Genomic DNA, 12280 nt, shown 5'->3' with positions numbered 1-12280 from the left:
TTTATTTAACATATTTCTGGGGCTTGAAGAGGCGTGGATTTATTCAAAATAGTTTTTTCAGGAGCTAGGAGAGGCGTAGATTTATTCAAAATAGTATTCCAGGGGCTAGAAGAGGCGTGGATTTATTCAAAATAGTTTTTTCAGGAGCTAGGAGAGGCGTAGATTTATTCAAAATAGTATTCCAGGGGCGTGGATTAATTAAAAATAAATTTTCAGGGGCTAAAAGAGGCGTGGATTAATTAAAAATAAATTTTCAGGGGCTAAAAGAGGCGTGCATTAAAATAAATTTTCAGGGGCTAGAAGAGGCGTGGATTAAAATAAATTTTCAGGGGCTAGAAGAGGTGTGGATTAAAATACATTTTCAGGGACTAGAAAAGGCGTTGATTAATGAAATAAAATTTTCAGGGGCTAGAAAGTCGTGGATTAAAATAAATTTTCAGGGGCTAGAAGAGGTGTAGATTAAAATACATTTTCAGGGACTAGAAAAGGCGTGGATTAATAAAATGAAAATTTCAGGGGATAGAAGAGATGTGGATTAAAATACATTTCAAGGGACTAGAAAAGGCGTGGATTAATAAAATGAAATTTTCAGGGGTTAGAAGAGGCGTGGATAAAATAAATTTTCAGGGGCTAGAAAAGGCGTGGAATTAAAAATAAGTTTTCAGGGTCTCAAGGACTACCTAAACTAAAAAATAATCGTAATCAGGGTCCCAAAGATTACGTATGATAATAATTTCAAAACGATCTGCAATTAGAGGTATGCCCTGAGTCTTAAGGATATTTAATAAAAACAAATAGTTGTATTTTTGGAGCCTTTGGGATCTCACATCTCAGACGGTATTGATTTCCGCCCAAAAATGATGTTGTTGTTATAACATCCCTTCTGTTTTTACACAATGGGCAGCGGAGACTGACATTGGCCCAACAACTCTCGCAGCGTTTCGAATCGTAGATTGTTCTGCCGTGGAAATGCCAAAATATTTGTGGTTGTTGTTATCAGAATCAAAAGGGCTACTCAAAATTTTAACATTTTCTGGGGTGCACATAAACGTATTATTTTCTGGGGTGAATGCCATCGGTTCTTCCACGTAGGTTATCTAAAACTATAATATCGTATTATTATTCTGTTAATTTGGGCCTATCATGTTTTTCCTATACAAACTCAACTTGTTTTCGTTTAAAACTTTTTAATATATCGTCCTTACAGCCTTACCTAAAATTCATGGTATAATAATAGAAGGTAACAGCAAGTGTTGTTGTACAAAAAACGATACAACAACCACATGGAAATTTTTCATCACAAAAGTAGAACACATGTATTTATATGAATTTTACCGAAATACGTCGACATACGAATTTTCAAAGTTGAAAAAATTCAACTATGACAGAACAGTAAATAGAAACAAAATATACAAAAATAAAATATCTTATTAGTTATCTATAACCTTTTTTTAATCAGACTCATTACCAAGAGTTCGGCATTCACACATCCCAACTACAACTTATTTTCGTCATATGAGAATTTTCAAAACCTTTTGTCTTCTATTGATTCTTTAATACATTAGTACCCTGATTATCTCTGATTCTTATACGAAAATTTTGAAGGTAAACGTTCAAGGTATCTCATCGACCACCACTAAGTATTTTTTTTTATCACTGATCATATCTGAATACCATCGGTACGTCGTCTTTCAACATAGGGTATCTAAAAAAATAATATCTTATTATTATTTTATAAATTTGGACCTATCACGTTTTTTCTATACAAACTCAGTACCGAGAGTTCCACATTTCACTTCCCAACTACTACTTGTTTTCATAATTTTGTCCTTATATTAATTCTGTCTCCAATACATGATTGTTTCTTGATTAGCTGCCGATATAAATTTGAATATACTGGAATTTAAATTTTAACATTTTCTGAGGGCATTAACTTGATTTTTGATGGGGTGAATACCATAGGTTTATCGCCTTTCATCACAAGGTATACATTAACTAAAACAATAATAAATTTTCTTATTATTAATCTATAATTTTTGACCTAACATATTTTTTCTATACAAACTCATTATCAAGAGTTCGACATTCACTTCCCAACTACACAACTACTGATGTTACAATACATTATTGTTTCCTGATTAGCAGCTGATAGATATTTGAAAATTCTAGGGCATGCATCCGAAACGAGTATCTCATATCAGAATTTTGAATCGACCACCACCACCAAATAATTGGTCATCACTGATCATTTCTGAATAAAACTGCATTTTCTTTCATTCGTGCTTATTCCATATTCAGCGACTTCTCCACTCGAATATTTCCATTGTATCCACACAATAATAACACTTGATTGTTGTTTTGTAAAAAACAGATTTTTTGTTGTTGTTTGTTTTTTTTTATTCACACACTTTTATTTTGGCTGCATTCCTAATGAAACAAATGCATCCAAAAAAGATAACACAGATCGTGGCTAAACTGCACACAGAAGAATAAAAATTAGACAAAAACTAATTTTTGTTATTTTTTGTAGTGTAGTGTAAAAACAAAAGAAACACCAAACCGAGATCAACCCAGTTTATTGTTCCTTGGTTTCACGGAGACGACGGACAGCAGAGCGTACGGAAGCAGCAGCGGTGGTAGAGTAAACCCAGGCACCACCGGCAACAACACGCTTGCAGCGTTTGCAGGACCAGATGCCGACGCAAGCACGCTTCATGGAATCCTAGAACAAGGAGAGGAGAGAGACACCCAATTAAAATACAATTCAAGAAAATGGAAATAAAGAAGCTTTTTCGGAACTTACCTTGCCGCAGAACGAGCAGGTATATTTGCTGTGCTGGGTGATTTCCATTTTCTTGACCATTTTACGTAGGGAAGCACCATAACGGGTACCATATTTACCTACGATTCCAACCTTCTTGGTGCGTTTGGCCTATAACAGAGATACCATAAAATGCGAATTAGTTTAATTTCTTAAGACACAATTCAATTTTATTTCACAATTTATATTTCATTTATTCCACTGTTGTTGATTTTCACAATTCCCTATTTTATTCGACAAAAATTGTCCATTGTTTGGAAATGATCTTTAATTTTAATTTGTCACATAGTTCTTTAACAATTTCTCACATTTTATTTCGTTTTATTTTCATGATTTTCATTATTTTTTAAGATTTTTTTATTTCGTACCATTTTTTTAGTTGTTGATCTGTCAAAAATTCAACCGGAAAGAAAAGGTTGAGCGTGTGAAGTTGGTTGTGTTTCATTGCGCTTGTCAGTTGCAGTGCATGCTATTTGTCGACAGATGGCGCATGTGATCACTTTTAGTCAATGAGTAATTAGTAATCATGTTTAAAGGGGGTATTTTATGATTGTAGATGTTATAAAATTCACATAGAAAAATAGTCAACTAGTTAATATTTTTACAAAATATTAGATTTTTATTGGAAATTGGCATACAATCTGGAAAGGAAATAGAAAACATACGCATAAGGCGTGGAGTTTTAGAGGATATTTTGAGATTAAATTTAAAGGGATGAACATTTAAGGGATATTTTGAGAAGAAATCGTACCGCTCTCAATGGGTCGGAAAGTACAACATACCTTGTAATACCCAGTATACCGTGGATTTTAAAAATCCACGCTTTTTTTGGACCTTAAAAATCCAAGCCTGTTTGTACCTCGGAAAAACTATTATTTTAAAAATCCACACCGTTTGAACCTTGGACGGCGATATTCACCGTCAACGCAGATCAGCCAATAGATCTTTAGGAGAAATTTTCTCTCAAACACTCCAAGAGCTGCCACATCTGCTTGCGCAAGTACCCATGCTTCATATCCATAGAACAGCTTCTTGTAGAATGTGAATTTGGTCTGGCGGGAGGTGGCCTTGGTTTTTTGTTTTTTGCTCAGACCATTTTCCGACGGTGGGACAAAAAATATTTTCCCTTCCGATTTTTGCATTAAATCTCCTAGCTGAATTTTAATGACATGGCCAGGGCAGCGGTCATTTGCTGTTTCTAGGTGCTCGTAAACAATGTCTGTGGTCCGTTCATCTTTGTCTTCCGTCTGAGCATGAACGCAAATAAGACTGATGTAGAAGAACTTCGCTTTTATACTGATTATAGGAATTCGCTCATCTGGAGACGAGATCTTTTACTCTCCTATTTCATGGCAGCTATAATACAGGGCGTAATCGTTTGAGGCGAAAACTGCGCCATGTTGTTTACAACGTGCGCACATTCCAAGTGCAGTTTCGCAGATCGTGGTCCTTTATACGTTTGCCGAGGTCGTAGTTGCTTTTTTATAGTATGTTCGCCTTTCCGAGTGTGGGCAACTAACCCAACGCCTCAACCCATTTTTTTGTTATGGGCAATCTCGCGACACATATAAGCTCATTATTTCACTGGATGATAAAAATATTTATCCAGGTGACACCGCGGGGAGGTCAGTGTCAACAATTGAGTTGAAAGTGGGACCAAGGTAAGCCTGGGCTTCGTCATATTAAAGCCAATCAGGGCCGTTGCTTGGTATCTTTCAGCCCCTACGTCACAATCCACGCTTGTTTGGGCCTTTCAAAAATATAATTTTAAACATCTAATTCTGTTTGGAAAAAAATAATTTAAAAAATCCACGTTTGTTTGTACCTTGAAATATATAATTTTAAATACCTACGCATACTTGAACCTCATATAATATAATTTTTTAAAAACCTACGTATGATTAAACGTGGATTTCTTTTTTTCATTCACACTTTATTTATTCAATTCTCCAAAATATTCTTTTAAAAAACCGCGCTTGTTGGGAACTTGAAAAATATTATTTTAAAAATCTACATTACCTAAAAATCCACTCTCTTAATCTTCTTATATATTATATCATCTCTAAAATATTCCTAAAAAATAACATTTGATTTCCAAAATATATTCTTTTACAAATCTAGGTCGTCTTGTTCGATCGACCAAAAAATGTTCATTCAAAAATCCATCAAGAGATTTGGCACAATTTGTTAATTATAAACAACATGAAATTTCATTCATTTTTCGCTTTTTAGTTATATGTTCAAAATGCCAACAACAAGTTGTTGTGTTTTATATTTGACAGAAGAAGCCACAACCTACAGAGCAGCTTTTTGTTATTCACATGCAAGACCTGTATGTTTTCAAACACACCTATTTTCTAGTTATCAACCATTGCAACCGCAACGAATTAAATTACTGCTTATCACCACGTATTATTAAATGTGAACCCACCCGCCATCTAAACCACACACAAAACATCTAATCTGGTGTGACCTATATTCTTTTTGACAATGAACAGCTGTTGTCACACAAATAAAAAAACAATTCTTAGCTACACCACTACACACATACAAATTATCATTTGTTTGTTGGCTGGCTGGCATAGAGTTATTGACATTTTAATACGTATTTTTTGTTGTTAATGTTTTTGTTTTGTTTTTATCGGAACTAGGCAAAGGCGTATTGTTAGCGACGACGACGACAACAACAACGACTTCATCATCGACACCACAACCAGAAGCTGAAGAAAAGTCAAACCACAACAATTTTCATCATCATCATCGCCGTAGTCGTCGTTGTGGAAAGAGTTAGCAAACAAAGAAGTGAAGCAGTGACAGCAGTTATAAACATTTCTATTATTTAAATAATTATTTTTGGCAACTGATAAACAAAAAGTGAGAACAAAAACAACAACAATACGAGACGACACCAAGCATAATGTTTAGGGCGGCTTTGGTAAATCTATAATAAAAGCGATTGGCAAAACAACTTTTACGTGCAAAAAAGTCACACAGGTTGTGGAAGAAGGAAGGAAGACAGCCAGGCAGGCAGGAAGAAAGGAAGTGAGGTACAACAAAGTTCATTCGTGTTTTTTAGATTAAACCATTTTGGAATTTTTATTTGTGAAGAGGAGCATACTATTTCATTGAAAATTAATCCTGAGCTAAGACTAAAATACCAAGGGGTCAGTATAATTTTTGATTTGTTTTTTTTTTTATAATTAAATTAGATTGTTTTTCTTCGTTACAAAAACAATACGGCAGGTCCAAAAATATTTTTCACAAATACACACACCATCCCGAGTAGCCTGCCTGCTTGATTGGTGTTAGGTAGCAAATCTACATTTTGTTTTTGTTAAACATATGTTAATTTTTTGTTGTTGTTTTTGTATTCTTCCAGAGCACCATGTGTGAATGGCGTTGCAATGCCCTGGTCAAAGACAACAACAAATATAATCCAGACACCTTGGATTTAAACACCGATGAGGAGGCAGCTCGATATTGGTTTCCCTGTTTCCAGGATATGATTAAGAAATTCGCACGTCAAGCGGAAAATTCACAAAAATCCCACGACGACACAGCCACCGAAAGGGCCCAGCAGTTCCGCGAAACGTATTTACGAAAACTGGAAGAATATCGCTGCCAAACCAAAGAAAATGCCGAAAATAATAAAACCCTTGGTATCCGGGAGCTGCTGGAGTTAATTGATAAACATTTAAGACTCTACGGGTTCCCAGATCCTTGGCTGGAACAAAAGAAGACCGAAAATACAGCTGCCTTAGAATTGTTTGCGGAGCGTATAGGCGAAATAGATGCCATAGCAGATTCCCGCCAACGGTGGACGGAATTGGTGAAGGGTGTATTGGCGGGGAATATGTTTGATTGGGGAGCCCAAGCTGTAACAAATATCATATTAAATGACAAAACGTTTGGTTTGCATGCAGCTCTGGAACGTATCCAGAAGAGGCCATGGCTAATGGATGATTTGGACAAATGGCTGGAGCGGCTGCATAATGGTGGGGCGATACACAAATGTGCTGCCGTCTTTGTTGACAACTGTGGTGTTGATGTGGTCCTGGGCATTTTGCCCTTTGCCCGAGAACTCTTAAAGAGAGGAACACGTGTCATCCTCTGTGCAAATAATGAACCCTCTTTGAATGATGTTACCATATCCGAGTTATCCACGATATTGGATAGCTGTAGTTGCCATTGTCCTACTATTAAAGAAGCACGCAGCAGTAAACTTCTGACCATACAGGGAACGGGACAAAAAGGCCCCTGCCTGGATATGCGCACCCTGCCACAGGATTTGTGTAATGCCTTAAATGAGACTGATCTTCTTGTCATTGAGGGTATGGGACGGGCCCTACACACTAATCTATATGCAAGTTTTAATTGTGACACCCTGAAATTGGCTGTGGTAAAGAATAAATGGTTGGCCCAACGTTTGGGTGGTGATACCTTTTCGGTCATATGTCGTTATGAACCACTGCTGCCACTGAGCTGAGTGCGGTGGATTTATATTATTTTTTGTCTCACGAAATTATCGGTTGTATCATTACATATATACCTATATTGGGCTGAAATTGTGTTGTTCTGTAGTATGTAGGGCGTTTTCTTATATTCTCTTAACATTTTTTGTTATTTTTTTAGTTACTAATTTCTTTTTTGTTAATTGTTTTTTTAATACTTTGATTTGGACATTATTTTTTGCTAAGAACAACATAAATTTAGAGTTTACGATTTAAGAGGATTACCTTAACAAACTTAACAAATATTGAATTATTTTGTATTATTTATATTTGTTTTAGAATTTTCGTTCTCGATTGATTTTCTTTTTTTTCACGCAAACACAAAAACACACACGATTACGTTATGAAAATCATGCAATAAGGAATAATAAACAAACAAAAAAGTATTTAAATGCAAATAAATGACTTATTTTTTGAAATGCAATGGACAAACAAATATCTAAATTGGGTAATGATTATTCTGTTTGAATATTCTTCGACTTTAGCATTCGTATGACCTTCTAAAAAATGAACTATTCGATGACGTAGTCGTCTATGCTAAAACTTGTTCTATTTTTCTTTTTGTATCCCATGCAAAAAAATATACCAGAATTGAAATTTCAAAGAAACAACGTGTTCTTCAATTTCGTACATACACATAGGCGCCAATAATGAAATTGGTTTTTGAAAGTAAAACTAGTTTTGAATTGCTAATTTTATGTTAATTATTAAAACGAAAAAAAAATATGATATGATATATTTTTATTAGTTTGCAAATAAAACTATACCAAAATGTATTGAGTTTTTGTTTTTCGAAGTAAATTTAGAAATGCATTCATAGAATTAAAGATAACGACTTTTGGGATTCAGAGACACAACAATGCAAATTACATTTCTCGCCTTTGTTTATATATTTATAAACTTCCCCAATCTTATTATAAACAACAAAAAAATAAACAATTATAACGTCTTATATGATTGATCTACATTCTATTATCTAGAGGTGTGTTGTAGTATTATCAACCATGTTCGTTTTTTCACTTCCCCATATAAAAGGTCGTTCGTATCTCTTATCTCAATCATTGTTGTTGTTGTTGTCGACATTTACTACTTCTTTACAACAAATAACTACCATAAATTCCATTTGCATGTTTACCGTTAATTAATATGCAAGTACGTTTATAATGTGTTAAAACAAATGTGTGGGTATGTGTCGGATCCGATATAATACTACTGTTATAATTATACTGTACTAATCTATCACAAAGATTAACAATCATTTCACAAAAGAAACAAAAACGAGCAGAATAAAGAAATACTACTACATTGGGATGAGGTGTTTTGAATATTTCAAAAAATGTTTGCAAAATTCGATAGCTAATTAGCTTAAGTTGTCCTAGGGAACATAGGATTTTAATGGAACTCATAGTCTATTAATAAGGTCTTAAAGTCTATTAAAAAGGTCATACAGGAAAATCAGCTGTCTCTCAAATTTGCTGTCAAAATCCATAATTTTGAATTTACTTCCATTATATAAACGTAAACAACATTAGACTTGAGAAAAAACTATAATTTTTAAATCCAAATTTTTAGGAAAATATATTTTTGGGAAAATATTTAAAACAACAAACTGGGATTCAGCCTGACTATTTTGCAAAAACAAAAAAAAGGAAAATATTTATTTTTTATTCCGAATCTTTTCCAAGTTGACCGGGCAATCATAGACTGGGTTAACTATTTTAGCTGTAGCATATAGGACATAACAATCAGAGACAAAGTAGGACAGGGAAAACCACATGGAGGGATTTTGCCACCGCTTCTGTGGGTAACTACCATAAATGGTCTCTTAAGGAACTTAACCGATGAAGGATTTGAACCAGTCTGCTATGCAGATGACGTTATAATACTTCTTAGGGGAAAGAATTCTAACTTAATATGCAGGAAATCCGAAACAGTGCTAACAATCGCCTACGATTGAACTAAACCGAGGGACTTAAACAAAAATAGGTCAGTATGAAGAGTCTATCTTCCAAAGCAAATTCTAGACAAGAACCTTAATGGAAAGAACACATAGAGCAAAGGACTGACAATGCCCATAAATACTGACCTTTATGTAAAGGTTTCAGGGGTTTCAGTCCTAAGATGATACACTGGATCTATAAGAGCGTTATTAGACCAATTGTAACTTACGCGTCTGTTGGACAGCAATGGATAAAAAATGTGACGTAAAAGCGTTGCAGAAATCCAATAGACATCCAAATAGCATACCGCAGGAAAACATATTACAGGAAACTACTGAGTCAACAATCAATACCTTTGGTTCAGACCGCATACCTGAAACAAGAGTAGTAACACGGAGCGGAGCTATAATACCAGATAGATAACAATGGAATAGTGGAACACTAGTTCAGATGCAGCCTGGTAACTGTTGCTACACAGATGGCTCTCGAGTAGGAGGAAAAACTGGACTGTGACTTTTTATCGAAGAACCGGGTACCGAAATTTCTCTTCGTCTTACAGATCACAGCACGATCCTACAGGCGGGGGTTCATGCTATAACAAAGTGTCTTAATTGGTTAAGTTCAAACCATGGATAAATTACAATAAATATTATTACGGATAGCAAACAAGCTATAAAGGCAATATCTTCCAAAACTGTACTGGAATTTATAAATACCATTATTGATTACTCACAACAAGAACCTGTACGAATAATATGGGTACCGAGTCACCAAGGAATCATAGGCAACGAGATAGCAAATCAACTAGCTCGGAGTGCTACTGCACTACCCACAATATATGTGAATATCGCCAAAACCTTCAGCAAAACACGCCAAGAAATAAGAACATGGGCGAATGAGACACACATAACCCTTTGGGAAAATGAGGGGACAGGAAAGATCACCAAAATCTTATGGGGTGACCCAAATAAAGACAAAACAAAGCAAATCCTAACGCTGACTGACGGGTATTCTGACGGGACACCTCAGCCTGAAGGCACATCTACTCAGGATTGGATGCGAAGGTAGCAGCATGTGCAGAGCGTGTGGAGAATACAGTGAAACGCTGGAACATTTCCTGTGCCATTGCCCAGCATTAACTTGCCTTCGGAAACAATTCTTGGGAAATAACACACTTCACGGACTAACCGATCTGAGGGGGTGTGCATGGAGAAGACTGAATTAGTTCTCAAATAAAAAAAGGAATTCCTAGATTCATAGTGTGATCAAACCCAAAATGTTTTTTATCTAAACCTTCACTAATTCTAACTTTCTCCGCATTTCTAGAGCGCACAAAAGGCCACAATTGGTTTATATGTATGTCCTACTCATATTGGACATGTGGTGGTATTATCCACCCCTCTTTTCAACCTAACCTATTCTGAATCTTTTAGGATAAATTCAAACTTTTTAGCTCAAACCCTAGATAAAATATTTTTTTAATCCAAGAGAATAAAAATATTGAAATAACCTTTAGGTTATTTACTGTCGAAATAAAGAGTCTGCCAACTTCGTAATTAAGAGATGTGGTCTTATATGATATTAAAAATTCTCGAAATTCTTTTCCGCAATTTTAGAACAAATTTCTGTTCACAGATTTAATGCAATTATCCTAAATAGGATATGCACAATTTTGACATCGCTACATCCTTGCATTCGGGAGATACAGTATATTCTTTCGGAAAAATTAAAGTCCAAGATCAAAATCTTTTGATAAGTGTCGTCCATAATCAAGTCTTGACATATGAAATCCAAATAATATATATCTACTAGCTGCATATTAATTATAAGCTTTAAAACAAAGGGTTAAATATCCTTGAATGATTCTAGAAAAAAATTAATTTAAAAAATCCATGCCTTCAATGGACCTATAAAAATTATTTTAAAAAATCCACCCGTTGAATGGTTCTATAATGGTCTTAGCAAAAATATATTTTTATTAATATGGGCGTTAAAATTCTTTTAAAGTCTATACCCATAAATCTTCCATTGGTAGAGAAAATACGCGATTTTAATATTTAAAAGTATTCTTGAAGTAGACTTGATTTATTTAAAAAGAAATTAAATTTAAAATGTTAAGAAATACAAAAATAGATTTTTTACTTAAAATATAGTGTTTAAAGAAATACATTTTCAGTTTTCATATTGTCACGATTTGTTCTTAAATTTATAAAAAGTTAGTTTTTTATTAAAATCTGAAATTAAAAAATATTATTAGTAAAAATATAACAATTTTTTTTAATAAAAAAAACTTACAACGATCACAATTTCAATCTCTGGCACCAGCAATTTGTGTTAAAATTGTTGGATAGGTTTTCAATATATCGTATTTTTTACCAGGAGCAGCAAACTGTAGAGGCGTATAATTTTCTTTATTGCACTTTATCAAATGATTATTGGACTTCAGATTCGAATAGGGTTGTTTACTTTGAAGTTTGGGATCTTGTTGCTCCTTGGCCAATTGTTTTAATTGCAGAAATTTGGCAATGAAGAAAGACATGATGAAGGCAAATGATGTCGATGATGTTTGTAGGAAGTGTTCAGTGAAAGTGATAAGGTTTGGGTTATGTCCTAGTTTATTTATAGTCGCTTGCAAGATCCTAAATCAGGTAGCGTGAACCGTTATTACCTACAATTAACTACTTCAACATCTGCCGGCATACTTTAATACTTAATTAGGGAAATTTAAAAATAAAACATTGTCCTACCTGCGGATGCAGCAATTTTCTAAGTATCATATTTTAATTCCACTCAAAAAATTCCTTGGTTACAATTTAAAAGGGGTTTCCAATACCGTTAAACTATTACATATTTATAAAAGTGGATTAGATTACAGCTGACTTATAAGTAATTTTGGATTTTCTTGGAATTATTTACATATGTATGTATATTTATGATTAAGCGTTTCAATTTGGTTTTTTCTTGACATCATTTGAATATCATGTTCCCAAAAACAGAAGAGGTCCATC

At 34.3% G+C, this 12280-nt stretch overlaps 2 protein-coding genes across 2 annotated transcripts; one reads left to right on the top strand and one right to left on the bottom strand.

Annotated features, from left to right (window-relative positions):
• Window positions 1-2574: 2574 nt before the first annotated feature.
• Window positions 2575-3261, bottom strand: LOC133321933 (large ribosomal subunit protein eL43). Its single transcript, XM_061531005.1, has 3 exons — window positions 3190-3261; window positions 2804-2932; window positions 2575-2722 (listed from the first exon to the last, which is right to left on the bottom strand). Exons 1-3 carry the CDS (start codon window positions 3190-3192, stop codon window positions 2576-2578), a joined length of 279 nt encoding a protein of 92 aa, XP_061386989.1. The 5' UTR covers window positions 3193-3261; the 3' UTR covers window position 2575.
• Window positions 3262-6198: 2937 nt separating this feature from the next.
• LOC133321942 (4'-phosphopantetheine phosphatase) lies at window positions 6199-7307 on the top strand. The gene has a single exon (XM_061531013.1). It carries the CDS (start codon window positions 6207-6209, stop codon window positions 7305-7307), a length of 1101 nt encoding a protein of 366 aa, XP_061386997.1. The 5' UTR covers window positions 6199-6206.
• The last annotated feature ends 4973 nt before the right edge of the window (window positions 7308-12280 follow it).

Source organism: Musca vetustissima, unplaced genomic scaffold (genome assembly GCF_032173495.1).
Source record: "Musca vetustissima isolate MV318-11 ecotype Yass unplaced genomic scaffold, APGP_CSIRO_Mvet_v1 utg13374, whole genome shotgun sequence".
Classification (NCBI taxonomy): domain Eukaryota; kingdom Metazoa; phylum Arthropoda; class Insecta; order Diptera; family Muscidae; genus Musca; species Musca vetustissima.
Note: the sequence above shows the minus strand (reverse complement) of the source record. Positions and strands in the feature narration are given on the sequence as shown.

Bases quoted from the DNA above. Each gene is read 5' to 3' on its own strand.
- LOC133321933 (XM_061531005.1), bottom strand. The intron at 2,723-2,803 runs GTAAGTTCCGAA...TCCTTGTTCTAG, and splicing joins CCTGCTCGTTCTGCGGCAAG to GATTCCATGAAGCGTGCTTG.
- LOC133321942 (XM_061531013.1), top strand. From the start codon at position 6,207: ATGTGTGAATGGCGTTGCAATGCCCTGGTCAAAGACAACAACAAATAT.